The 25,027-nt window shown below is 39.6% G+C and overlaps 2 protein-coding genes across 2 annotated transcripts; both read left to right on the forward strand.

The window, feature by feature from the left end:
* Window positions 1-1,034: 1,034 nt before the first annotated feature.
* On the forward strand, window positions 1,035-1,979 carry LOC118615147 (olfactory receptor 7A10-like). Its single transcript, XM_036239705.1, has one exon. The coding sequence runs from the start codon at window positions 1,035-1,037 to the stop codon at window positions 1,977-1,979; it is 945 nt and encodes a 314-aa protein (XP_036095598.1).
* Window positions 1,980-23,850: 21,871 nt separating this feature from the next.
* Window positions 23,851-24,751, forward strand: LOC118643838 (olfactory receptor 7A5-like). The gene is given in 2 exon segments (XM_036282204.1): window positions 23,851-24,188; window positions 24,190-24,751. Coding segments are annotated over 2 exon segments (900 nt in total).
* The last annotated feature ends 276 nt before the right edge of the window (window positions 24,752-25,027 follow it).

Below are 25,027 nucleotides of genomic sequence, written 5' to 3' on the forward strand. Positions count from 1 at the left end.
GGGAACTTCAGCACCGACACTGGCTGCCTCTTCTCTCTGCACCTGGCTCTCTGCTGGCTCTTCACTGTTATTACTATTCCTTCATTAGCAAGAACTGGTCTTTTAAACTGTTCTTACATTTATTGCACTGAATTCCAGATTTTTTTTACTATGTCCCACCTTTTACATTGAGATCCAGCATTTTTGCACACAAACATAGAATTACATACATACACACACACACACATGCGTGAACAAAGGGAACCATGGAACGATTATGTATGTACCCTTAATATGTATGGTGCACTTTAATATTTTCTGTTGTGTATTCTTGATTCTATTCTATTTCATCATGCTGGACTTTTTAAATTTACTTTTGAGTCTTGAATGTCTAAAACAAGTGTCATCTCAGGGCTTTTGCACTGACTGTTTTCCTACACATCCTCAAATAACCTCTTGTCTCCAATTCTGTCTTCCTTGAGGTCTCAATCCAAATGTGACCTTGTTAGCAGGGATGCCTGAACTCCCAGTTAAAATAACACCCCATTTCCCTGGCCGGTTTGACTCAGCGGTTGGAGCTTCAGCGTGTGGACCAGAGAGTCCCGGGTTTGGTTCCCACTAGGGGCACACACCAAAACAACAACAACAACAACAAAATACCCACCCCATCCACTCTCTTTTATACCTATTTTCTTTTTCTTCACATGACAACATCCAACATGGTGTATGACACATATATTGTATATGTTCCTTTATTATCATATTCTAAGAGTTTTGATTCTCAGCATCCCTTTCACTAGAGATGGGGAATATCAATAAATATTCCTCAAGAGCATGAAACATTTCTCATTAAAACCACTTAGAAAAAAGGTCTGAGAAGGACAGGAATTTCAAATCAGAGATGTCACGGGGAGGAGGGTGTCTTAAATGGGATGTCAGGTACAAAAAATAGATTTTGTTACCTTAGTGAATAAATAATTGCAGCATTTCAACTATGCCATCTATGTAAAAACTAATCATGCTATTTTTCCTTTCCTAATAGTCACTTCCACTACATGGGACCAGGCAATCATACCTCAATTTCAGAATTTCTTCTTCTGGGATTTTCAGAGGAACCAGAACTGCAGCCCCTCATATTTGGGCTTTTCCTCTCTATGTACCTGACCACAGTGTTGGGAAACCTGCTCATCATCCTGGCCATCAGCTCAGATTCCCATCTCCACACACCCATGTACTTCTTCCTCTCCAACCTGTCCTTGGTAGACATCTGTTTCATCTCTACCACCATCCCAAAGATGCTGTGGAACATCCAGACACAGAGCAAAGTCATCACCTATGAAGGCTGCATTTCCCAGATGTATTTTTTCCTGCTCTTTGGGGGGCTGGATAATTTCCTTCTATCTGCAATGGCCTATGACCGCTTTGTAGCCATCTGTCACCCTCTGCACTATACGATCATCATGAACCCGCGGCTCTGTGGGCTGCTGGTTCTGGTGTGCTGGATCATGAGTGTCCTGAATTCCTTATTACATAGTTTAATGGTGTTGCGGCTGTCCTTCTGTACAGACTTGGGAATCCCACACTTCTTCTGTGCACTCAAACAGGTGGTCCAACTTGCCTGTTCTGACACCTTTCTTAATAACATTGTAATATATTTAGTAACTGTGCTATGGGGTGGTGTTCCCCTCTCTGGTATCCTTTACTCATACTCTAAAATAGTGTCCTGCATACGTGGAATGTCATCAGCTCAAGGGAAGTATAAAGCATTTTCTACATGTATGTCTCACCTCTCAGTTGTCTTCTTATTTTATGGCACAATCCTAGGGGAGTACCTCATCTCTGCTGTTACCCACTCAACTGGAACAGCTTCAGTGATGTACACCGTGCTCACACCCATGCTGAACCCTTTCATCTACAGTCTGAGGAACAAAGACATTAACAGAGTCCTAAAAAGATTCTTTGGGATGGCAGGTAAAAAAGGCACAATCATCCCCAAGTAGAAAAACTGCCCTTGATTTCAGGGCTTTAAGACTCAAAACCAGAAATTGTGATTCTTTCATCAGACTGTGGTATTTTAAATGGCTCCTTTTATTTCTGTCCTTGAATTTCCTTTGTTTGTTTTAACTTCTCTATACAATTTAAGTAACCACGTTATTAAGCTTTCTGTTTTGTTTATTATATAGACAGCATTTCTCTTTGTCCTTTTTTTGTTTTGTTTTTTTTTTACTTTCACAAAGTTTTTTCCAGTTTTGATCAGAAATATTTGGAAGTTTTCATTTACTTCACTGGCAACATTGATGTATGTCTTAAGAATAATTTCTTCTCAAATGACATATATTATTGTATGTAATTCGTTCTTGTTTTGTAGGTAGAATAGTAATAAGTGGTATTACTCATGTGGAAAAACTTCACCTGTCTACTTAATCCATTATCTAATTCTATTCCCTAAAAAATCTGAAACCTCAGTTTTCACCTTGTGTCTCATTCTTTACACATCAGTTTCTTAATTGCTCTTCTGATAATGTAGACTTTATGATTGTTCCCTGTAAGTATCAGTCTATTGATAGTGATGCAATAGGGTAGAAATGCCTGGGCACTGGCCTCTGTCTTGTTCCTTAGACCAGGGTCAATGTCATGGCTGGATGGGCCCTTGTGATCCTTTATTATAATTGCAACAACCATTAGGAAAATATGAAAATGTAAGGTTTATTACTCACAGGTCCAGCCGAAAGCCATACAGGAAGGTGTGTGTTTGTATGAGGGAGAGGGGGTGTGAAAGAGAGAGAGACAGACAATGGACTTGGACAGAAGTGCTCTGCTTGTTTTGGGGTCCAAGGGCAGGATGGCTAGTGTTTTGCGGGTTCCATTTTCATTTAAAACATAAGAGCTGGAATTAGGGCAGGGAAGGAAAATCAGGCCACACATGTGATCAGTTATTTAAGTTACTTAGGGTTTTCTTTAGGAGAATTTTATAACATGTTAATTGGTGTGTAAAAATCACAAAAATTCTGTGCATGTTTCTGCCAAAATTAACTTTACTTCCTAGATATGTCCATATTCTAATGGGAACTTTCTCCCTTGGCTCATATTAAAATTGTTTCTTTTTTTAAAAATTATTTTCATTAATTTGTTTTTGTTACAGATGTTTCCCATTTTTCCGCATAGACACCCTCCTCCCCATCCCCCCGCCTGATCCCCAGCTTTGTTGTATATGTCCATTGGTTATGCATACATGCATATAAGTTCTGTGGTTTATCTCTTCCTTCCAACACCTCATCTTCTGAGGATTGGCAGTCTGTACCCTACTTCTATGTCTCTGGGTCAATTTTGTTCATCAGTTTGTTTAGTTCATTATATTCCACAAATGACTGAGATCATGTGATATTTGCCTTTATATGCTTGGCTTGTTTCGCTTAGCATAATACTCTCCAGGTCCCTCCATGTCATCTGAAATGATAAGAGATCTTTCTTTCTTACAGCTACATAGTATTCCATTGTGTACATGTACCAAAGCTTTTTTATCCACTTATCTACTGATGGACACTTGGGTTGTTTCCAGATCTTAGCTATTGTAAACAGGGCTGCTACAAACTTGGGGGTACATATTTTCTTTCTGATTGGTGTTCCTGGCTTTGTAGGTTATATTCGTAGAAGTGGGATCACTGGGTCAAATGGCAGTTCAATATATACCTCATAGTTGTTTCAATTTGCATCTCTCTGATGATTAGTGATGTTGAGCATTTTTTCATATGCCTCTTGGAAATTTGTATGTTCTATTTGGAGAGGTGTCTATATAGGTCCACTGCCCATATTTTAGTTGGGCTTTTTGTCTTCCTTCTGTTGAGTTGTATGAGTACTCTATATATTTTTGAAATTAACCCCTTTTGTAATGTATCATTGACAATTATGGTCTCCCATATAATGGGTTCCTTTCCATTTTGATGGTTGTTTCTTTTTTTTCTATCCTTACTCGAAGACATTTTTGTTTTCATTTTTTTGTTCAGATAAAGTGGGAGGGAGGGAGGGAGAAGAAGAGAGAGAGAGAAACGGACGTGAAAGGTACAGATCGAGTGGCTGCCACCCGCAAGACCCAACCAGGGACAGGGACAAACCACAACCGAGATACGTGCCCTTAGCGGGAACGGAACCCGGGTCTCTCAGAAACCGCAGGCCGACGCTCTAACCGCTGAGCCAAACTGGCCAGGGCTGATAGTTGTTTCTTTTGCTGAGCTTTTTAGTTTGATGTTGTCCCCTGTACTAATATTTTTCTTTGTTTCTCTTGCTTTAAGTGTTGTATCAGTGAAAATTCTGCTGTGTATGATGTCTGAAATTTTGTTCCCCACCTCTTCTTCTAGTATTTTTATGGATTCATGAGTTACATTTAAGTCTTTCATCCATTTTCAGTTTATTCTTGTGTATGGTGTAAGTTGGTGGTCTAGCTTCATTTTTTTGCAAGTAGCTGTCCAATTTTTCCAACACCATTTATTGAAGAGACTGTCTTGACTTCACTGTATGCTCTTGCCAACTTCATCAAATATTAATTGAGCATATTGTCTTGGGTCAATTTCTGGGTTGTCTTTTCTGTTCCATTGATCTATCAGCCTGTTCTTGTGCCAGTACCAGGCTGTTTTGATTACAGTGGCTTTGTACTATAACCTCATATCTGCTAATGTGATCCCTCCACTTTGTTTTTCTTTTATAAGATTGCTGTGGCTATTTAGGGTCATTTTTTATTCCATGTCAACATTTGGAGTGTTTATTCTAGTTCTGTGACATTTGTCTCTGGAATAATTTTTTTTACAGTTCTCATTGTTTTGTTTTGTTTTTTCATTAATTTATTTATTTTTGTTACAGATGTCTCTCCTTCCCCCCCCCCCACTGATTCCCCACTCTTCCTCCCACCCCACCCTGTCCCAAGCGTTGTTGTCCATGTCCATTATTCATGCACACATGCATATAACTTCTGTGATTTTTCTCTACTCCACTAACCCCTCTTCGGGGCACTGTCAGTCTGTACCCCATTTCCATGTCTCTGGGAATACCACATTCCTCAGACTGTTATGTTCATTATATTCCACAAATCAATGAGATTATATAATATTTGTCTTTCTCTGTTTGCCTTGATTCGCTTAGGATAATACTTTCCAGGTCCCTCCATGCCGTCTCAAAGGATAAGAAATCGTTCTTTTTACAGCTGCATAGTACTCCATTGTGTATATGTACCACTGTTTTTTTATCCATTCGTATACTGATGGACATTTGGGCTGTTTCCAGATCTTAGCTATTGTAAATAGTGCTGCTGCAAACATGGGGGTACATATATCCTTTCTGATTGGTGTTTCAGGCTGCTTAGGGTATATTCCTAGAAGTGGGATCACTGAGTCAAATGGAAGTTCAATTTTTAATTTTTTGAGGTAACACCATATTGTTTTCCATAGTGGCTGCACCAGTCTGCATTCCCGCCAGCAGTGCACTAGAGTCCCCTTTTTTCCACACCCTCCCCAAAACTTGTTTGATGATGTGTTGATGGCGGCCATTCTGACAGGTGTGAGATGATACCTCATTGTTGTTTTAATCTTCATCTCTCTGATGACTAGTGATGTTGAGCATTTCTTCATATGTCTCTTAGCCACTTGTATGTCCTGTTTGGAGAGGTGTCTATTTAGTTCCTCTGTCCATGTTTTAATTGCGTTCTTTGTCTTCCTTTTGTTGAGTTGTATGAGCACTCTATATATATTGGAAATTAACCTCTTATCTGATATATCATTGACAATTTTGCTCTCCCATACAGTCGGTTGCCTTTCCATTTTGATGATTGTATCTTTTGCTGTGCAGAAGTTTTGAGTTTGATGTAATCCCATGTGTTCATTTTCTCCTTTGTTTCTGTTGCCTTCGGTGATGTATCACTGAAAAATCTGCTGCGTATGATGTCTGAACTTTGTTGTATACATTTTCTTATACGATTTTTATGGATTCATGAGTCACATTTAAGTCTTTTATCCATTTTGAGTTTATTCTAATGTATGGTGTAAGTTGATGGTCTAGTTTCATTTTTTTGCATGTAGTTGTCCAATTTTTTTCAATGCCCTTTATTAAAGAGGCCGTCTTTGCTCCACTGTATGCTCTTGCTCCCTTTGTCAAATATTAATTGAGCATATTGCCTTGGGTTCATTTCTAGGCTCTCTGCTCTGTTCCACTGGTCTATATACCTGTTCTTGCACCAGTACCAGGCTGTTTTGATTACAGTAGCTTTGTAGTATAACCTGAAATATGGCAATGTGATCCCCTCAACTTTGTTCTACTTTTTCAAGATTGCTGTGGCTATTGGAGGTCTTTTGTGGCTCCATATGAACTTTTGAAGTATTGTTCTAGTTCTATGAAGTATGCCGTTGGTATTTTGATGGGGATTGCATCGAATCTATAGATTTCTTTGGGTAGCATGGACATTTTAATGATGTTAATTCTTCCAATCCATGAGCAAAGTATGTGCTTCCACTTTTTTATATCTTCCTCTATTTCTTTTTTCAATGACCTGTAGTTCCTGTGAATAGGTCCTTTATTTCTTCGGTTAAGTTTATTCCTAGGTATCTTAAATTTTTTGCAGCAATGATCAATGCGATTGTATTCTTAGTTTCTCTTTCTGTGAGTTTGTCATTGTTGTATAAGAAGGCCATAAATTTCTTGATATTAATTTTGTATCCTGCTACTTTGTTGAATTCATTTATTAAGACTAGATAATTTTTTATGGAGTCTTTGGGTTTTCTATGTATAGTATCATGTCATCTGTGAATAATGACAGTTTCACTTCCTCCTTTCCAATTTGGGTCCCTTTTAGTTTTTTCTTCCTGTCTGATTGCTGTGGCTAAGACTTCCAGTACTATGTTAAATAAGAGTGGCAAAAGTGGGCATCCCTGTCTTGTCCCTGTTCTTAAGGGAAATGCTTTTAGTTTTTGCCCATTGAGTATGATGTTGGCTCTAGGTCTTTCATATATGGTCTTTATTATGTTGAGATAGGATCCCTCCATTTCCACATTGCTGAGCATTTTTATCAGAAATAAGTGGTGGATTTTGTCTAAGGCTTTTTCAGCATCAATTGATATGATCACGTGGTTTTATTCCACATTTTATTTATGTGGTGTATCACATTTATCGATTTGCCTATATTGTACCAACCTTCCTTCCCTGGGATGAACCCACTTGGTCATGGTGAATAATTTTTTTGGTGTATTGCCAGATCCAATTTGCCAGTATTTTGTTCAGAATTTTGGCATCTATATTTATCAGGGATATTGTCCTGTAGTTTTCTTTCTTTGTAGTGTCTTTTTCTGGTTTTGGAATTGGAATTATGCTGGCCTCATAAAACAAGTTTGGAAGTCTTCCTTCTTCTTCAATTTTTTGAAATAGTTTGAGGAGAATGGATGTTAGTTCTTTTTGGAATGTTTGGTAAAACTCCCCCGTGAAGCCATCTTGAACTGGGCTTTCGTTTGCTGAAAGAGTCTTGATTCCATCTTCAATTTCCTTAGTTGTTATTGGTCTGTACAAGTTTTCTATCTCTTCGCAGTCCAGTTTTGGCAGACTATGTGTTTCTAGAAATTTTTCCATTTCACTTAGATTGTCGAATTTGTTGCCATATAATTGTTCATAATATTTGTTAACCTTTGTATTTCTGTGGTGTCATTGTTACTTCTCTTTCATTTCTGATTTTGTGTATTTGGGTTCTATCTCTTTGTTTCTTGGTGAGTCTAGCTAAAGGTTCATCAATCTTGTTTATCTTTTCGAAAAACCAGCCCATTGTTTCATTGATCCTTTGAATTGATTTTGTGGTATGAATGTCATTTATTTTAGCTCTGATCTTTAGTATTTCCTTCCTTCTACTTTCTCTGGGATTTTCTTTTTGTTTGCTCTCTAGTTCTTTAAGTTGTCAGATTAGATAAGTCTATTAGAGATTTTTCTTGTTTCTTCAGGTAGGCCTGTAGTGCTATGAACTTCTCTCTCTGAAATATTTTCGCTGCATCCCATAGATTTTGTGTTGTTGTGTGTTCATTTTCATTGGTTTCCAGGAGGTTTTTAATTTCTTCCCTGATCTCCTCGGTAACCCATTAGTTGTTTAATAACATGCTATTTAGCCTCCATGTGTTTAAATGTCTTTGCATGTTTTTGTTGCAACTGATTTCTAGTTTCATGCCATTGTGATTGGAGAAGATGCTTGATATGATTTTAATCTTCTTGAACTTGTAGAGACTTAGTTTGTGTCCTAATATGTGGTCTATCTTTGAGAATGTCCAATGTGCACTTGAGTAGAATGTGAATTCTGCAGTTTTGGGGTGTAATTCTCTGTAGATATCTATTAAATCCATTTGGTCTAGTGCTTCATTTAGAGTCTCTGTTTCCTTGCTCATATTTTGTTTGGAGCAACTATCCAGTGATGTCAGCGGGGTGATGAAGTCCCCTGATATAATTGTATTGCTATCAATTTCTCCTCTGAAGTCTTCCAGAAGATTTTTAATATATTTTGGTGCTCCTATATTCGGTGCATATAGGTGTACCAAGGTTATATCGTCCTGTTGGTTAGATCCTTTCAATATTATGTAGTGGCCTTCTTTGTCTCTAGTTATGGTCTTCATTTTGAAATCTATTTTATCAGATATGAGTATTGCTACCCCAGCTTTTTTTCCCTTTTCATTTGCTTGAAAGATTTTTTCCCATCCCTTCACTTTCAACTTATGGGAGTCTTTTGTTGTGAGGTGGGTCTCTTGTAAATAACATATATGTGACTCATGCTTTCTTATCCAATCAGCTACTCTATGTCTTTTTATTGGATCATTCAATCTATTTACATTTAAGGTGATTATTGATATATACTTACTTATTGCCATTTTTGTTTAGTGTGGTTATAGTTTTCTTCCTATTTCTCCTGCTAATTACAGCAGTCCTTTTAACATTTCTTGCAGTGCTGGTTTGGTACTAACGTATTCCCTTAGCCTTTTTTTTTTTTTTTTTTTGTCTGGAAAGCTCTTTATTTGACCTTCTATTTTGAATGATAGCCTTGCTGGGTAGAGTAGTCTTGGATTCATATCCTTGGTTTTTATGACCTTGATTATCTCATGCCATTCCCTTCTGACCTGTAATGTTTTTGTTGAGAGGTTAACTGAGAGCCTTATAGGGGTTTCTTTATAGGTAACCTGTTGCTTATCTCTTCCTGCTTTGAGGATTCTCTCTTTGTCTTTAATTTTTGGAATTTTGATTACTATGTGTTTTTCTGTGGGCCTGTTTGGGTTCTTTTTACTTGGGGCTCTCTGTGTTTCTTGAACTTGAATGCCTTCTTTCTTCACCAAATTAAGAAAGTTTTCTGTCACTATTTCTTCAAATATATTTTCTAAACCTTGCTCATTTTTTTCTTTTTCGGGCACTCCTATGATGCGAATATTATTACGTTTCCAGTGGTCACACAGTTCCCTTCAGCTGTCTTCCTGTGTTTCTGGTTTTCTGATTGGTTGATTTTGTTCTACCCTGCCTTCTATTTCACAGATCTGGTCCTGAGCTTCCTCTACTCTTCTGTTTTTATTTCCAATGTGGTCTTTATTTCTGCTATGTCATATCTCATTTTTTTTCTTGGTGGTTTTTAATTTCCAACGGGTTGATTTTCAACATTTCTATGTCTTTACTCATGGTGCTCATGTACTTACACATGCTGTTGAGCTTCCTCAAGATCATGGCTCTGAATTCTACCTCTGTTACCTTGCTTAACTGCACCTCATTTATCTCATCTTTGGTATAGGTCCCTTGTTCTTTCATTTGGCTTTTGTTTCTGTGTTTCCCCATTTTGGCTATCACAGTGGGCTTTGGAGCCTACCAAATTTTTCCTGTGGGTATTGGTGTTCTGCTGTTTGTGGCTCCCTCTCCTGGATTTGGATAAGGAAGGAAGGACCCACATTAAACACCACTGTCAAGTCTTACTTTCCTGGTTAGTGTTGCTAGCCCAGGAATGGTACATTTATCCTCTAGCTTTTTGCCTGGAGGCTCTCAGTAGAGGTTACTTGTAGAGCCTTGTGTTCTCAGTTGAATGAAAAACTCCCTCAGGTGTTCAGCCTAAGGTGATTTCCCAAGGGTGAAGCAGATGCTGGTTGTTAATGGGCCTCAATTTGCATTTCAATGGCCACCGGGTGAGGTTGAATCTTCGAGGTTGAATCCCCAGACCCTGGGAAGGAGTAATATGACCACTGTCCTGTGTGGCTGTAACTCAGCAAAAGCTCTGAGTGCCCTACAAATTCAAGTGTCCCCACATAATTCCAGTCCAGTCCGCCCTCCCTCTGCCAAAACCCAAGGTAAGTGGTTGTGCCTATATTAGCCTCTGTCCCAACTCTGCACTGTGGAGCCGCTTGGGAGTTTAACCCGAGGGCGCTGCTCACAGCTAAGGCCGCTGCTGTCTGTGGGCTCCCAGCCCCCCTCTCGCACCTTTGCAATCCTACCAGTATCGATCATTGTCCCTGTTATATGGTACACCAAGCTGCTTGTCTGTTGCTTTATCTTGACGATTTGTCTTAATTTTCATTATAATTCCAGTTTGGTCCTCCGAAATGGTCTGTGTTGCTTCCATTCATGCCACCGCCATTTTGGAATCTCCCAACTTTGTTCTTTTTCAAGATTGCTGTGGCTATTTGAGGTCTTTTTTGGATCCATATGAATTTTTCATATATTTGTTCTATTTATGTAAAGTATGTCATTGGTATTTTGATGGGGATTGCATTGAATCTATAGATTGCTTTGGGTAGTATGGACATTTTAATGATGTTGATTCTCCAATCCATGAACAAGATATATGCTTTCACTTTCTTATATCGTCCTCTATTTCTTTTTTCAATGACCTGTAGTTTTCTGCAAATAGGTTCTTTATTTCTTTGGTTAAGTTTATTTCTAGGTATATTAATTTTTTTCCTGTGATGGTAAATGGGATTGTTTTTTTTAGTTTCTCTTTCTGTGAGTTCATCATTGGTTTATAAAAATGCCATCAATTTCTTGACGTTAATTTTGTATCCTGCTACTTTTATAAATTCATTTATTAAGTCTACTAAATTTTTTATGGCGTTTTGTTTTGTTTTTAATTAATTCATTTATTTTTGTTACAGATGTTTCTCCTATTTCCCTCAATGATTCCCCCCTCCGCAACCCTCCCTGCCTGGTCCCCAACTTTGTGGTCCATGTCCATTGTTCATGCATACATGCATATAAGTTCTGTGGTTTATCTATCCCCCACCAACCCCTCTTCTGGGGATTGTGAGTCTGTACCCCACTTACATGTCTCTGGTACTATCCCATTCCTCAGTCTGTTATGTTCATTATATTCCACAAATAAGTGAGATCATATGATACTTGTCTTTCTCTGGCTTATTTTGCTTAAGATAATACTTTCCGGTTCCCTCCATGTCATCTCAAAGGATAAGAGATCTTTCTTTCTTAAAGCTGCATAGTACTCCACTGTGTATATGTACCACAGCTTTTTTATCCATTCGTCTACTGATGGACACTTGGGCTGTTTCCAGATCTTAGCTATTGTAAATAGTGCTGCTACAAACATGGGAGTACATATATTCTTTCTGATTGGTGTTTCAGGCTTCTTAGGGTATATTCCTGGAAGTGGGATCACTGGGTGAAATGGAAGTTCAATTTTTAATTTTTTGAGCTAACACCATATTGTTTTCCATAGTGGCTGCACAAGTCTGCATTCTCACCAGCAGTGTACTAGAGTCCCCTTTTCTCAACACCCTCACCAACACTTGTTATTTGATGATTGGTTGATGGCGGCCATTCTCAGAGGTGTGAGATGATACCTCATTGTTGTTTTAATTTGCATCTCTCTGATGATTAGTGAGGTTGAACATTTCTTTATGTCTCTTAGCCATTTGTATGTCCTGTTTGGAGATGTGTCTATTTAGTTGCTCTGCCCATTATTTAATTGGGTTCTTTGTCTTCCTTTTGTTGAGTTGTGTGAGCACTCTATATATATTGGAAATTAACCTCTTATCTTATATATCATTGGCAATTATGCTCTCCCATATAGTGGGTAGCCTTTTCGTTTTGATGATTGCATCTTTCGCTGTGTGGAAGCTTTTGATTTTGATGTAGTCCCATGTCTTCATTTTCTCCTTTGTTTCTGTTGCATTAGGGGGTGTATCAGTGAAAATTCTGCTGTGTATGATGTCTGAAATTTTGTTGCCTACAGTTTCTTCTAGGATTTTTATGGATTCATGAGTCACATTGAAGTCTTTTATCCCTTTTGAGTTTATTCTTGTGTAGGGTTTAAGTTGATGGTCTAGTTTCATTTTTCTGCATATAGCTGTCCAATTTTCCCAACACCGTTTATTAAAGAGGCTTTCCTTACTCCAGTTGTATGCTCATGCCACCTTTGTCAAATATTAATTGAGTATATTGCCTTGGGTTTATTGCTGGGTTCTCTGTTCTGTTCCACTGGTCTATATGCTTGTTCTTGTGCCAGTACCAGGCTGTTTTCATTACAGTGGCTTTGTAGTACAACCTGAAATCTGGTAATGTGATCCCTCCAACTTTGTACTCTTTTTCAAGATTGCTGTGGCTATTTGATGTCATTTTTGGTTCCATATGAACTTTTGAAGTATTTGTTCTAGTTCTGTGAATTATGTCCTTAGTATTTTGATGGGGATTGCATTGAATCTATAGATTGCTTTGAGTTATGGATATTTTGATAATGTTAATTCTTCCGATCCATGAACAGGGTATGTGCTTCCACTTTTTTATATCTTCCTCTGTTTCTTTTTTCAATGACCTGTAGTTTTCTGCGAATAGGTCCTTTATTTCTTTGGTTAAGTTTATTCCTAGGTATCTTAATTTCCTTGCTGCAATGGTAAATGAGATTGTTTCCTTAGTTTATCTTTCTGTGAGTTCATCATTGGTGTATAAGAATGCCATCGATTTCTTGACGTTAATTTTGTAGTCTGCTACTCTGCCAAACTATTTTATTGAGTCTAGTAAATTTTCAATGCCGTCTTTGGGGTTTTCTATGTATAGTATCATGTCATCTGCAAATAATGACAGTTTCACTTCCTCCTTTCCAATTTAGATCCCTTTTATCTTTTCTTTCTGTCTGATTGCTGTGTCTAAGACTTCCAGTACTATGTTAAATAAGAGTGGTAAAATTGGGCGTCCTTAACTAGTTCCTGTTCTTAAGGGAAATGCTTTTAGTTATTGCCCAATGAGTATGATGTTGACTGTAGGTCTTTCATATAAGGCCCTTTATTAGGTCGAGATATGATCTCTCTATTCCCACATTGCTGAGAGTTTTTATCAGAAATACATGCTGGATTTTGAAAAGGCTTTTTCGGCATCTATTGATATGATCATTTGGTTTTTATTCCTCATTTTATTTATGTGCTGTATCACATTTATTGATTTGCTACTATTGTACCAGCCTTGCATCCCTGGGATGAATCCCACTTGGTCATGGTGAATAATTTTTTTGGTGTATTGCTGGATCGGATTTGCTAGTATTTTGTTCAGGATTTTGGCATCTATGTTCATCAGGGATATTGGCCTGTAGTTTTCTGTCTTTCTAGTGTCTTTTTCTGGTTTTGGAAATAGAATTATTGGCCTGTAGTTTTCTGTCTTTCTAGTGTCTTTTTCTGGTTTTGGAAATAGAATTATGCTGACTTCATAAAACGAGTTTGGAAGTCTTCCTTCCTCTTGAATTTTTTAAAATAGTTTGAGGAGAATGTGTCTAAGTTCTTCTTTGAATGTTCGGTAAAACTCTCCTGTGAAGCCATCCGGGTCTGGGCTTTTGTTTGCTGGGAGAGTCTTAATTCCATCTTCAATTTCTTCTGTTGTTAGTGGTTTGTTCATGTTTTCTATCTCTTCCTGGTCCCATTTTGGAAAACTATGTGTTTCTAGAAATTTGTCCATTTTGCTTAGATTGTCGAATTTGTTGCCATATAATTGTTCATAGTAGTTGTTAACGATCTTTTGTATATCTGTGGTGCCAGTTGTTACTTCTCCTCTTTCATTTCTGATTTTGTGTATTTGGGTTTTCTTTCTTTGTTTCTTGGTGAGTCTAGCTAATGGTCCATAAATCTTTTTAATCTTTTCAAAAACCAGCTCTTTGTTTCATTGACCTTTGAATTGTTTTTTTTTTACTCTATGTCATTAATTTCTGCTCTGATCTTTACTATTTCCTTCCTTCTACTTGCTCTGGGGTTTTCTTTTTGTTTGTTCTCTAGTTCTTTAAGTTGTGCGGTTATATAGTCTATTAGAGATTTTTCTTGTTTCTTGAGGTAGGTCTGTAGTGCTATGAACTTCCCTCTCAGAACTGCTTTCACTGCATCCCATAGATTTTGTGTTGTTGTGTATTCATTTTCATTGGTTTCCAGGAGGTTTTTAATTTCTTCCTTGATCTCCTTGGTAACCCATTCATTGTTTAATATCATGCTATTTAGCTTCCATGTGTTCAAATGTCTTTGCATGTTCTTGTTGCAGTTGATTTCTAGTTTCATGCCATTGTGATCTGAGAAGGTGCTTGACATAATTTCAATCTCTTGAACTTGTAGAGACTTAGTTTGTATCCTAACATGTGATCTATCTTTGAGAATGTCCCATGTGCACTTGAGAAGAATGTGAATCCTGTAGTATTGGTGTGTAATTCTCTGTAGGTAGCTATTAAATCCAGTTGCTCTAGTTCTTTATTTAGAGTCTCTGTTTCCTTGCTAATTTTTTGTCTAGAGGATCTATCCAATGATGTCACCGGGGTGTTGAAGTCCAGTGCTATGATTGTATTGCTATCGGTTTCTTCTTTGAAGCCCTCCAGAAGATTTTTAATATATTTTGGTGCTCCTATATTGGTTCATTTATGTGTACCAAGGTTATAGCTAGCTATTGGATAGATATTTTCAATATTATGTAGTGACCTTCTTTGTCTCTAGTTATGGACTTCATTTTGAAATCTATTTCATCAGATATGAGTATTACTACCTCAGCTTTTTTTTTCCTTTCTGTTTGCTTGGAAGATTTTTTCCATACCTCCACTTTCAATCTATGTGAGTCTTTTATTGTGAGGTGGGTCTCTTGTAAACAACATATAGATGAGTCATGCTTTCTTATCCAATCAGCTACTTTGTGTCTTTTTATGGGAGCATTCAATCCATTTACATTTAAGGTGATTATTTATATATACTTATTTATTGCCATTTTTGTTTAGTGTGGTTCTATTTTTCTTCCTATTTCTCCTGCTTATTACCACGGTCCTTTTAACATTTCTTTCAGTGCTGGTTTGGTGCTAATGTATTCCTTTAGCCTTTGTGTGTGGGGGGGGGGGGGGGCGGGGGAGCTCTTTATTTGACCTTCTATTTTGAATGATAGCCTTGCTGGGTAGAGTAGTCTTGAATTCAGATCCTTGTTTTTCATGACCTTGATCACCTCATGCCATTCTTTTCTAGCCTGTAGTGTTTCTGTTCAGAAGTCAGCTTAGAGCCTTATGTGGTTTCCTTTGTAGATAACCTGTTGCTTTTCTCTTGCTGCCTTTAGGATTATCTCTTTGTCTTTAATTTTTGCCCTTTGATTACTATGTGTCTTGTTGTGGGCCTGTTTGGGTTCTTCTTACTTGGGGCTCTTTGTGCTTTTTGAACTTGAATGCCTTTTTCCTTCACCAAATTAGGGAAGTTTTCTCTCACTATTTCTTCAAATATATTCTCTAATCTTGCTCATTTTCTTCTTGTTTGGGGACCCCTATGATGCCAATGTTATTACATTTCCAGTTGTCCCACAGTTCTCTTAAGCTGTTTTCCTGTTTTTTAATTACTTTTTCCCTTAGGTTTTTTGATTGGTTTATTTTTTTCTACCCTATCTTCTAATTCACTGATCAGGTTGTCAGCTTCCTGTACTCTGCTATTTAGACTTTCCAATGTGTTCTTTATTTCTGATATGTCATTCTTCATTTCTTCTTGCTGGTTTTCAATTTCCAACGGGTTGATTTTCAACTTTTCTATGTCTTTACTCATGGTGCTCATGTACTTACACATGCTGTTGAGCTTCCTCAATATCATGGCTCTGAATTCTAGTTCTATTAACTTGCTTAACTGCACCTCATTTATCTCCTCTTCGGTATAGGAATCTTGTTCTTTCATTTGGCTTTTGTTTCTGTTTTTCCCCATTTTGGTTATCACAGTGGGCTTTGGAGCCTACCAATCTTTTTCTGTGGGTGTTGGTGTTCTGCTGTTTTTGGCTCCCTCTCCTGGGTTTGATGAGGAAGGGAGGACCCATGTTAAACACCACAGTCAAGTCTTATTTTCCTGGTTAGAGTTACTAACCCAGGAGTGGTACAGTTATCCTCTAGCTTTTTGCCTGGAGGCTATCAGTAGCGATTATTTGAAGAGCCTTGGCTGCTGAGTTAAATGAAAAACTCCCTCAGGTGCTGAGAGTAAGGGGATATCCTGAGGTTGGGGCAGATGCTGGTTGATAATGGGCCTTAATTTGCATTTAAATGGCCACTGGGTGGGGTTGAATCTTTGAGGGAGGGACTGCCACCTTTCCCCAGAGCCCTGGAAAGTAGTAAGATCATTACCTGTCCTGTGTGGCTGCAACTCAGCTAAAGCTCTGAGCACCCTCCAGATGCTGAGTGTCCCCACACAATTCCATTACAGTCTGCCCTCCCTCTGCCGGAGCCAAAGGTGAGTGGCTGTGGCTATTTCAGCCTCTGTCCCAGCTCTGCGCTGTGGAGCTGCTTGGGACTTTAACCCCAGGGCACCACTCCCAGCTCTAGCCACTGCTTTCAGCTCAGGCCCCTGCTCACACCTAAGGCCTCTGCTCACAGCCAAGGCTGCTGCTATCTGTGGGCTCCCAGGAAAGACCGCTGATCACAGTCAAGGCCGCTGCTGTCTGTGGACTCCCAGCTAAAACCACCACCAGGGCCACTGCTCCCAGCTAAGGCTGCTGCCTACTGTGGGCTCCCAGCCCCCCTCTAGCGTCTCTGCAAGCCTACCAGAATTGAGTCAGTGTCCCTGGTTATGTGGTCTTCCAAGCTGCTTTTCTGTTGCTTTTTCCTGATGATTTGTCTTTATTTTCATTGTAATTCCAGTGTGGTCCTGGGAGACGGTCTGTGTAGCTTCCATTCACTCCACCGCCATTTTTTCCTCCTCTCTTTGGGGTTTTTTACGTATAGTATCATGTCATCTATGAATAATGAAAGTTTCACTTCCTCCTTTCCAATTTGGATCCCTTTTATTTTTTCTTTCTGTCTATTGCTGTGGCTAAGACTTCCAGTACTATGTTACATAAGAGTGGCGAAAATGGGCATCCTTGTCTTGTTCCTGTTCTTAATGGAAATGCTTTTAGTTTTTGCCTATTGAGTATGATGTTGGCTGTAGGTCTTTCATATATGGCCTTTATTATGTCTAGATATGATCCCTCTAGTCCCAGATTGCTGAGTGTTTTTATCAGAAATGGGTGCTGGATTTTGTCGAAGGCTTTTTCGGCATCTATTGATATGATTATGTGGTTTTTATTCTTCATTTTATTTATGTAGTATATCACGTTTATTGATTTGCGAATATTGTACCAACCAGCCTTGCATCCTTGGGATGAATCCCACTTGGTCATGGTGAATAATTTTTTTGATGTACTGCTGAATTCAATTCTCCAGTATTTTGTTCAGGATTTGGGCATCTATGTTCATCAGGGATACTGGTCTGTAGTTTTCTTTCTTTGTAGTGTCTTTTTTTGGTTTGGGAATTAGCATTATGCTGGCCTTATAAAATGAGTTTGGAAGTCTTCTTTCATCTTGAATTTTTTGAAATATTTTGAGGAGAATGGCTATTAGTTTGTCTTTGAATGTTTGGTAAAATTCCCCCATGAAGCCATCCAGCCCTGGGCTTTTGTTTGCTGGGAGAGTCTTGATTACATCTTCAATTTCCTTCGTTGTTATTGGTCTGTCAAGTTTTCTATCTCTTCTCGGGCCAGTTTTGGGAGACTGTGTTTCTAGAAATTTGTCTATTTTGCTTAGATTGTCGAATTATGTTGCTGTATAATTGTCCATAATATTTGTTAACAATTCGTTGTATTTCTGTGGTATCAGTTATTATTTTTCCTTTTTCATTTCTGATTTTGTGTATTTGGGTTCTCTCTCTTTGTTTCTTGGTGAGTCTAGCTAATGGTACATCAATCTTGTTTATCTTTTCAAAGAACCAATTCCTTGTTTCATTGATCCTTTGAATTGTTTTTTTGGTCTCCATGTCATTTATTTCTGCTATGATGTTTACTATTTCCTTCCTTCTACTTGCTCTGGGGTTTTCTTTCTGTTTGCATTCTAGTTGTTTAAGTTGTGATGTTAGATAGTCTATTAGAAATTTTTCTTGCTTTTCGAGTTAGGCCTGTAGTGCTATGAACTTCCCTCTCTGAACTGCTTTCACTGCATCCCATAGATTTTGTGTTGTTGTGTGTTCATTTTCATAGGTTTCCAGGAAGTTTTTAATTTCTTTCTTGATATCCATGGTAACCCATTCATTATTCAATAACATGCTATTTAGCCTCCATGTGTTCAAATGTCTCTGCATGTTCTTATTGCAGTTGATTTCTAGTTTCATGCCATTGTGATCTGAAAAGATGCTTGATATGCTTTTAATATTCTTGAACTTGTAGAGACTTAGTTTGTGTCCTAACATGTGGTCTGCCTTTGAGAATGTCCCATGTGTCCTTGAGAAGAATGTGAATTCTGCAGTTTTGGGGTATAATTTTCTGTAGATATCTATAAATCCATTTGTTCTAGCACTTAATTTAGAGTCTGTGTTTCCTTGGTAAGTTTATGTCTAGAAGATCTATCCAGTGATGTCAGAGGGGTATTGAAGTCCCCTGGTATGATTGTATTGCTGTTTATTTTTTCTTTGAAGTCCTCCAATGTTTTTTAGTATATGTTGGTGCTCCAATGTTGGGTGCATATATGTTTACTAAGGTTATATCTTTCTATTGGATAGATCCTTTCAATATCATGTAGTGGCCTTCTTTGTCTCCAGTTGTGGTCTGCATTTTGAAGTCTACTTTATCAGATACGAATATTGCTACCTCAGCTTTTTTTTGCTTTCCATTTGTTTTTGGTTGGAGTATTTAAGCCATTTACATTTAAGGTAATTATTGATAGATAGTTATTAGTTGCCATTTTAATTTTATGCCTGTGTTTCTCTCTCTCTCTCTCTCTCTCTCTCTCTCTCTCATTCTTCTTCTTCTTACATCAGCCCCTTTAGCATTCCTTGCAGTGCTTGTTTGGAGGTGGTAAATTCCTTTAGCTTTTTTAATCCATAAAGCTTTTTATTTCTTCTTTTTTTTTAATGATAGCCTTGCTGAATAGAGTAGTCTTGGATTCAGACCCTTGCCCTGCATTACTTTGTATACTTCATACCACTCCCTTCTGGCCTGCAGCATTTCTAATGAGAAGTCAGCTGACAGTGTAATGGGAGCTCCCTTGTAGGTAACTTTCTGTCTCTCTCTTGCTTCCTTTAAGATTCCTTTTTTGGCCCTGGCTGGTTTGGCTCAGCGGTTGGAGTGTCAGCCTTTGGACCAGAGAGTCCTAGGTTTGGTTCCCGCTAGGGGCACGTACCAAAAAAAAAAAGCAAAGAAGATTCTTTTTTTGTCTTTAATGTTTGCCATTTGTATTATGATATGTCTAGCTGTGGGTCTTCTCGGGTTCATCTTGCTTGGGACTTTCTGTGTTTCCTGAACTTGTGCGACTTTTTCCTTCACCAGTTTAGGAAAGTTTTCTGACATTATTTCTTCAAACAGGCTCTCTATTCCTTTCTCTGATTCTTCTCCTTCCAGTACCCCTATAATACAAATGTTATGTTTTGTATTGTTCCATAACTCCCTTAAACTCTCCTCCTGCTTTTTAAACTTTTTTTCCATTTGCTGCTTTATTTGTGTGTTTTTCTTTACCTTGTCTTGTAAGTTGCTGATTCGGTCCTCAGCTTCTTCTAATCTACTATTGAACCCTTCTAAGGTATTTTTCATATCAGCTATGTCATTCTTTATTTCTTCTTGTTTTTTATGCAAAGCTTCTACCTCTTTATGCATAGCTTCTACCTCTTTTTTGTTTGTTTGTTTGTTTGTTTGTTTGTTTGTTTGTTACGTGCTCTTAGCAGGAATCAAACCTGGAACTCTCTGGTCCGCAGGCCAATGCTCCAACCACTGAGTCAAACAGGCCAGGGCTTCTACCTCTTTTTTTAAGCTGAAGTCATTTTCAGTGAGTTCTTCATAATTTTTATTATGTTGTTTGTAGTTCTCACCAAATTGTTTGAGCACCCTTAAAATCATTGCTTTGAATTCTTTATCTGACAAGTTACTTTCTTCCATTTCCTGTAGTTCCTTCTCTGGTGATTCCTCTCTTTCTTTTGGGTGCTGTTTCTTTGTCTCCCCATTTTAGACATCTGATAGCTCTAGACCTGGTGAGGGATGTTTAGATGTGTAGGCAGCTCACTGTATATCAAAAAAGGCTACTGTGCCTCCCAGACTGTTCTGTAACATGTGGCCTCTTTCCTGCTGTGGATCCTGGAGGACTGACTACTGGGGGCTGGTATTGGTGTGTCCTGGTAGGTGCTGCTGCTGGATCACATGGGCCCCTCTGGAGCTGTGTTCCCAGCTGGTTGCTGGGTCCACCTGTAGCTGTATTGCTCAGGCCCTGCTGGAGCAACACTCTCTGCCTGCACTGTGGGCAGCTAGGTCACACAGGCCCCTTTTGAACCCACTCCGTGCTGGTCCCATGGGCAGCTATGTCACACAGGCCCCACTGGATCCCTGGCAACTTGCCGATCTTGTGAACAGCTTCATTGTACAGGCCCCGTTGGAACCCTCGCTTCTCGCTGATCCAGTGGAGAGCTGGATTGCACAGTTCCTTCTGGAGACCCGGCTCCAAGCCTGTCTTGTGGGCAGCTGGGGCACACAGACCTCTCTAGAGCCTCAGCTTTCCGCAGCTCCTGTGGGGAGCTGGATAACACAGGCCCTTCTCGAGGCCCAGCTCCCCACCATTCTTGTGAGCTGCTGGGTCACACAGGTCCCACTAGAGCACTAGCTTCCTACTATTTTTGTGGGCCACTGGGCACACAGGTCCCTCTGGATCCCCAGCTTCCCACCACTCTTGTGGGCCACTGGGTCACACAGGCCCCTATGGAGTCCTGCCTCCCCACTGTTCTGTGGGCAATTTTGTTGCACAGGCCCCAAAAGAGCCCCAGGTCCTGCCACTGGGGAGTGCTGCTGCCTGGTGAGGCTCAGCTCCTGCTCAGCCTTTGCTCTAGATTTGGGGTATGAGTCTCAGCTGCAGGTCTGTGCTTCTGTTGCCTGGAGATGGATGTCTGCTTCCCAACCTCTATTGCTGGGGTATATCTTGACTCCTATCAGCCTGCTACTGTAGGGGATGGTTCTAGGCTCCCAGCCGTTTGCGATTTCCACAACATGCACCTTGATAGCTCAGCTACTGTGCACTGGTCTGTGTTGACACAGGGTGTCCACTGGTTCAATGGTGCCAGGTGCACTGGTGGGCTCAGGTTGCTGGGCCCTAGCCGCTCCCACTGTCTCCTCTCAGGGAAAACCCAGGATCTTCCAAAATGTCAAGACCTCCCCTGGCACAGGGAGAAATGCCCTGAAGAGCTGCTTACCACCATAGCTGGCTGCTCCCCGTCCACAGCACAGGAACCTTCTGCTTCGCATCTCTGCACAGCACGAGTTTGGTTGTCCACCTTTACGTTCACTCACACACTAGCTCACTCATGCACTCACCTCGGGTCCTGCCACCACCATCTTCCCAATGTGATTAAATTATTGTATTTTATACCTTTTCTTTTGAAATTAGTTTTACAATTTTATTAACATCATTATTTGATTTCACAATATTTAACCATGTTTTGTTTTCCCTTCCATTATTTTTCACTTTTTTTTTTTAACCTCACCTGAGGACATTTTTTTATTTTTTGTTCAGATAGAGTGGGAGGAAGAGACAGGAAGAGAGAGAGAGAGAAACATTGATGTGAAAGGAACACATCGAGTGGTTGTCACCCGCACAACCCAATCAGGGCCGAGGACAAACTGCAACCAAGGTACATGCCCTTAGTGGGAACCAAACCCGGTCTCTCTGGACCACAGGTCGATGTTCCACTGAGTCAAACCGGCCAGGGCTATTTTTCACTTTTTTATCTTCACCCTTGGACATGCTTAGAGAGAGGAAGGAAGAAAAAGAGAAATATCCACTGGCCACCCTCCACACACTCCCCAACCAGGATTGCACCAGCAACCCAGGCACATGCTGTGATGGGGAATCCAACCAGTTACCCTTCAGTGCACTGGATGACACTCAACCAATTGAGTCACTCTAGCCCGGCCCCCTGCCATTTTTATATTATGAATATTCCACACCTTAACATTTTTTCTACATGAAAGCACACATTTATAAAACCACATAAGTGAACAAACTCAATGAGCTCCCTGCTCATGTGATCTCACATTATACAAAAAGGGCCCATGACAATGAAATAAGTATGCTCTGACACCACATTCTTGGGGATAAATGTGTGAAGGGAGGGGATCAATAGTTGTAGCATAAGCAGGATTTTATAAAATATGTTTGAGAAGTGCCCTGGTCGGATTGACTCAGTGGTTGGAATGTCGGTCTAAGGTTCGATTCCTGGTCAACAGTACATGCCTGGGTTGCAGGAAGCAAAAAATTGATGTGTCCCTCTCACATGGATTTCTCTCTCTCTCTCTCTCTCTCTCTCTCTCTCCCCGTCTCCCTCTCTCTTTTCCATTCTATCTAGAAATCAATGGAGGGGGGAGAATATCCTCAGGTGAGGATAAAAATATATGTATATTCAGGGATGACTTTGCATGTTGACAAGGAACAGAACCAGGACTAGTTAGTGCATCCCATCAGATGTGTCACAAAAGAGATCAAAACTCAAAGCCAAAAATAACAAAGGAAAGATGCCAGATAGATAATGAGAGAAGGGCCAGACTCACCAATTTTCGGCCATATAAAAAAGAGGGTGATCTAATACACATGGAATAGGTGCAGGAATCACAATTAATCAGGGGCTGAGGCAGACGCTGTGATGAGGCCAGCAGAGCAGTGAAGGTCCAGTCTATGTGTGGTCTCTTGAGTCTGAGGGAACTTCAGCACCGACACTGGCTGCCTCTTCTCTCTGCACCTGGCTCTCTGCTGGCTCTTCACTGTTATTACTATTCCTTCATTAGCAAGAACTGGTCTTTTAAACTGTTCCTACATTTATTGCACAGAATTCCAAATTTTTTTAACTATGTCCCAAAATAATACATACCTTTTACATTGATATCCAGCATTTTTACACACGAATATAGAAATACACACATGCGTGAACAAAGGAAACAATGGAACGATTATGTATGTACCCTCAATATGTATGATGCACTTTAATATTTTCTGTTGTGTCTTCTTGATTCTATTCTATTTCATCATGCTGGACTTTTTTTTTTTTTTGGCATCTTGGATGTCTAAAACAAGTGTTATCTCAGGGCTTTTGCACTGACTCTTGTCCTATACATCCTCAAATAATCTTCTGTCTCCATTTTTGTCTTCCTTGAGTTCTCTGTTCACATCACCTTGTTAGCAGGGATGCCTGAACTCCCAGGTAAAATAATACCTCATCCACTAGAAAAAAATGTCTGCGAGGGACAGGAATTTCAAATCAGAGATGTCATGGGGAGGAGGGTGTCTTAAAAGGGATGATAGGTACAAAAAATAGATTTTGTTACTGTACTGCAAAAATAATTGCAGCATTTCAACTATGCCATCTAAGTAAAAACTAATCATGCTATTTTTTTTTCTTTCTTTATAGACACCTCCACAACATGGGACCAGGCAATTATACCCCAATTTCAGAATTTCTTCTTTTGGGATTTTCAGAGCAACCAGAACTGCAGCCCCTCATATCTGGGCTTTTCCTCTGCATGTACCTGATCACAGTGTTGGGAAACCTGCTCATCATCCTGGCCATCAGCTCAGACTCCAACCTCCACACACCCATGTACTTCTCTCTCTCCAACCTGTCCTTGGTAGACATATGTTTCATCTCTATCACCATCCCAAAGATATTGTGGAACATCCAGACACAGAGCAAAGTCATCACCTATGAAGGCTGCATTTCCCAGATGTATTTTTTCCTGATCTTTGGAGGACTGGATGATTTTTTTATCCACAATGGCCTATGACTGCTTCATGGACATCTGTCACCCTCTGCACTATATAGTTATCATGAATCCTCGGCTCTCTGGGCTGCTGGTTCTGGTGTGCTGGATCATGAGTGTCCTGAATTCCTTATTACATAGTTTAATGGTGTTGTGGCTGTTCTTCTGTATAGACCTGGGAATCCCACACTTCTTCTGTGCACTCAAACAGGTGGTCCAACTTGCCTGTTCTGACACCTTTCTTAATAACACTGTAATATATTTAGTAACTGTGCTATGGGGTGGTGTTCCCCTCTCTGGTATTCTTTACTCATACTCTAAAATAGTGTCCTGCATACATGGAATGTCATCAACTCAAGGGAAGTATAAAGCATTTTCTACATGTATGTATCACTTCTTATTTTATGGCACAATCCTAGAGGAGTACCTCATCTCTGCTGTTACCCACTCAACTGGAACAGCATCAGTGATGTACACCGTGCTCACACCCATGCTGAACCCCTTCATCTACAGTCTGAGGAACAAAGACATAAACAAGGTGCTAAAAGATTCTTTCAGATGGTAGATGAAAACGGGACAATCATCCCGAGGAAGAAAAACTGCCCTTGATTCAGGGCTTAAACACTCAAAATCAAAAATTGTGATTCATTAATTAGATTGTGGCTTTTTAAATGGCTCCTATTGCAGCACCCTCAGGTTAAAGTCCCAGGCGGCTCAATGGCACAGAGCCCGAACAGAGGCTTAATTGGCAGCAGCCACACACCTTGGGCTCCAGCAGAGGGATGGCATACTGGATTGGAACTGTGTGGGGACACTAGGGATTGGGAGGGTGCTCAGAGAT

The sequence above is a fragment of the Molossus molossus genome, unplaced genomic scaffold (genome assembly GCF_014108415.1).
Source record: "Molossus molossus isolate mMolMol1 unplaced genomic scaffold, mMolMol1.p scaffold_m16_p_4, whole genome shotgun sequence".
In the NCBI taxonomy this organism is placed as follows: Eukaryota; Metazoa; Chordata; class Mammalia; order Chiroptera; family Molossidae; genus Molossus; species Molossus molossus.

Bases quoted from the DNA above. Each gene is read 5' to 3' on its own strand.
- LOC118615147 (XM_036239705.1), top strand. From the start codon at position 1,035: ATGGGACCAGGCAATCATACCTCAATTTCAGAATTTCTTCTTCTGGGA.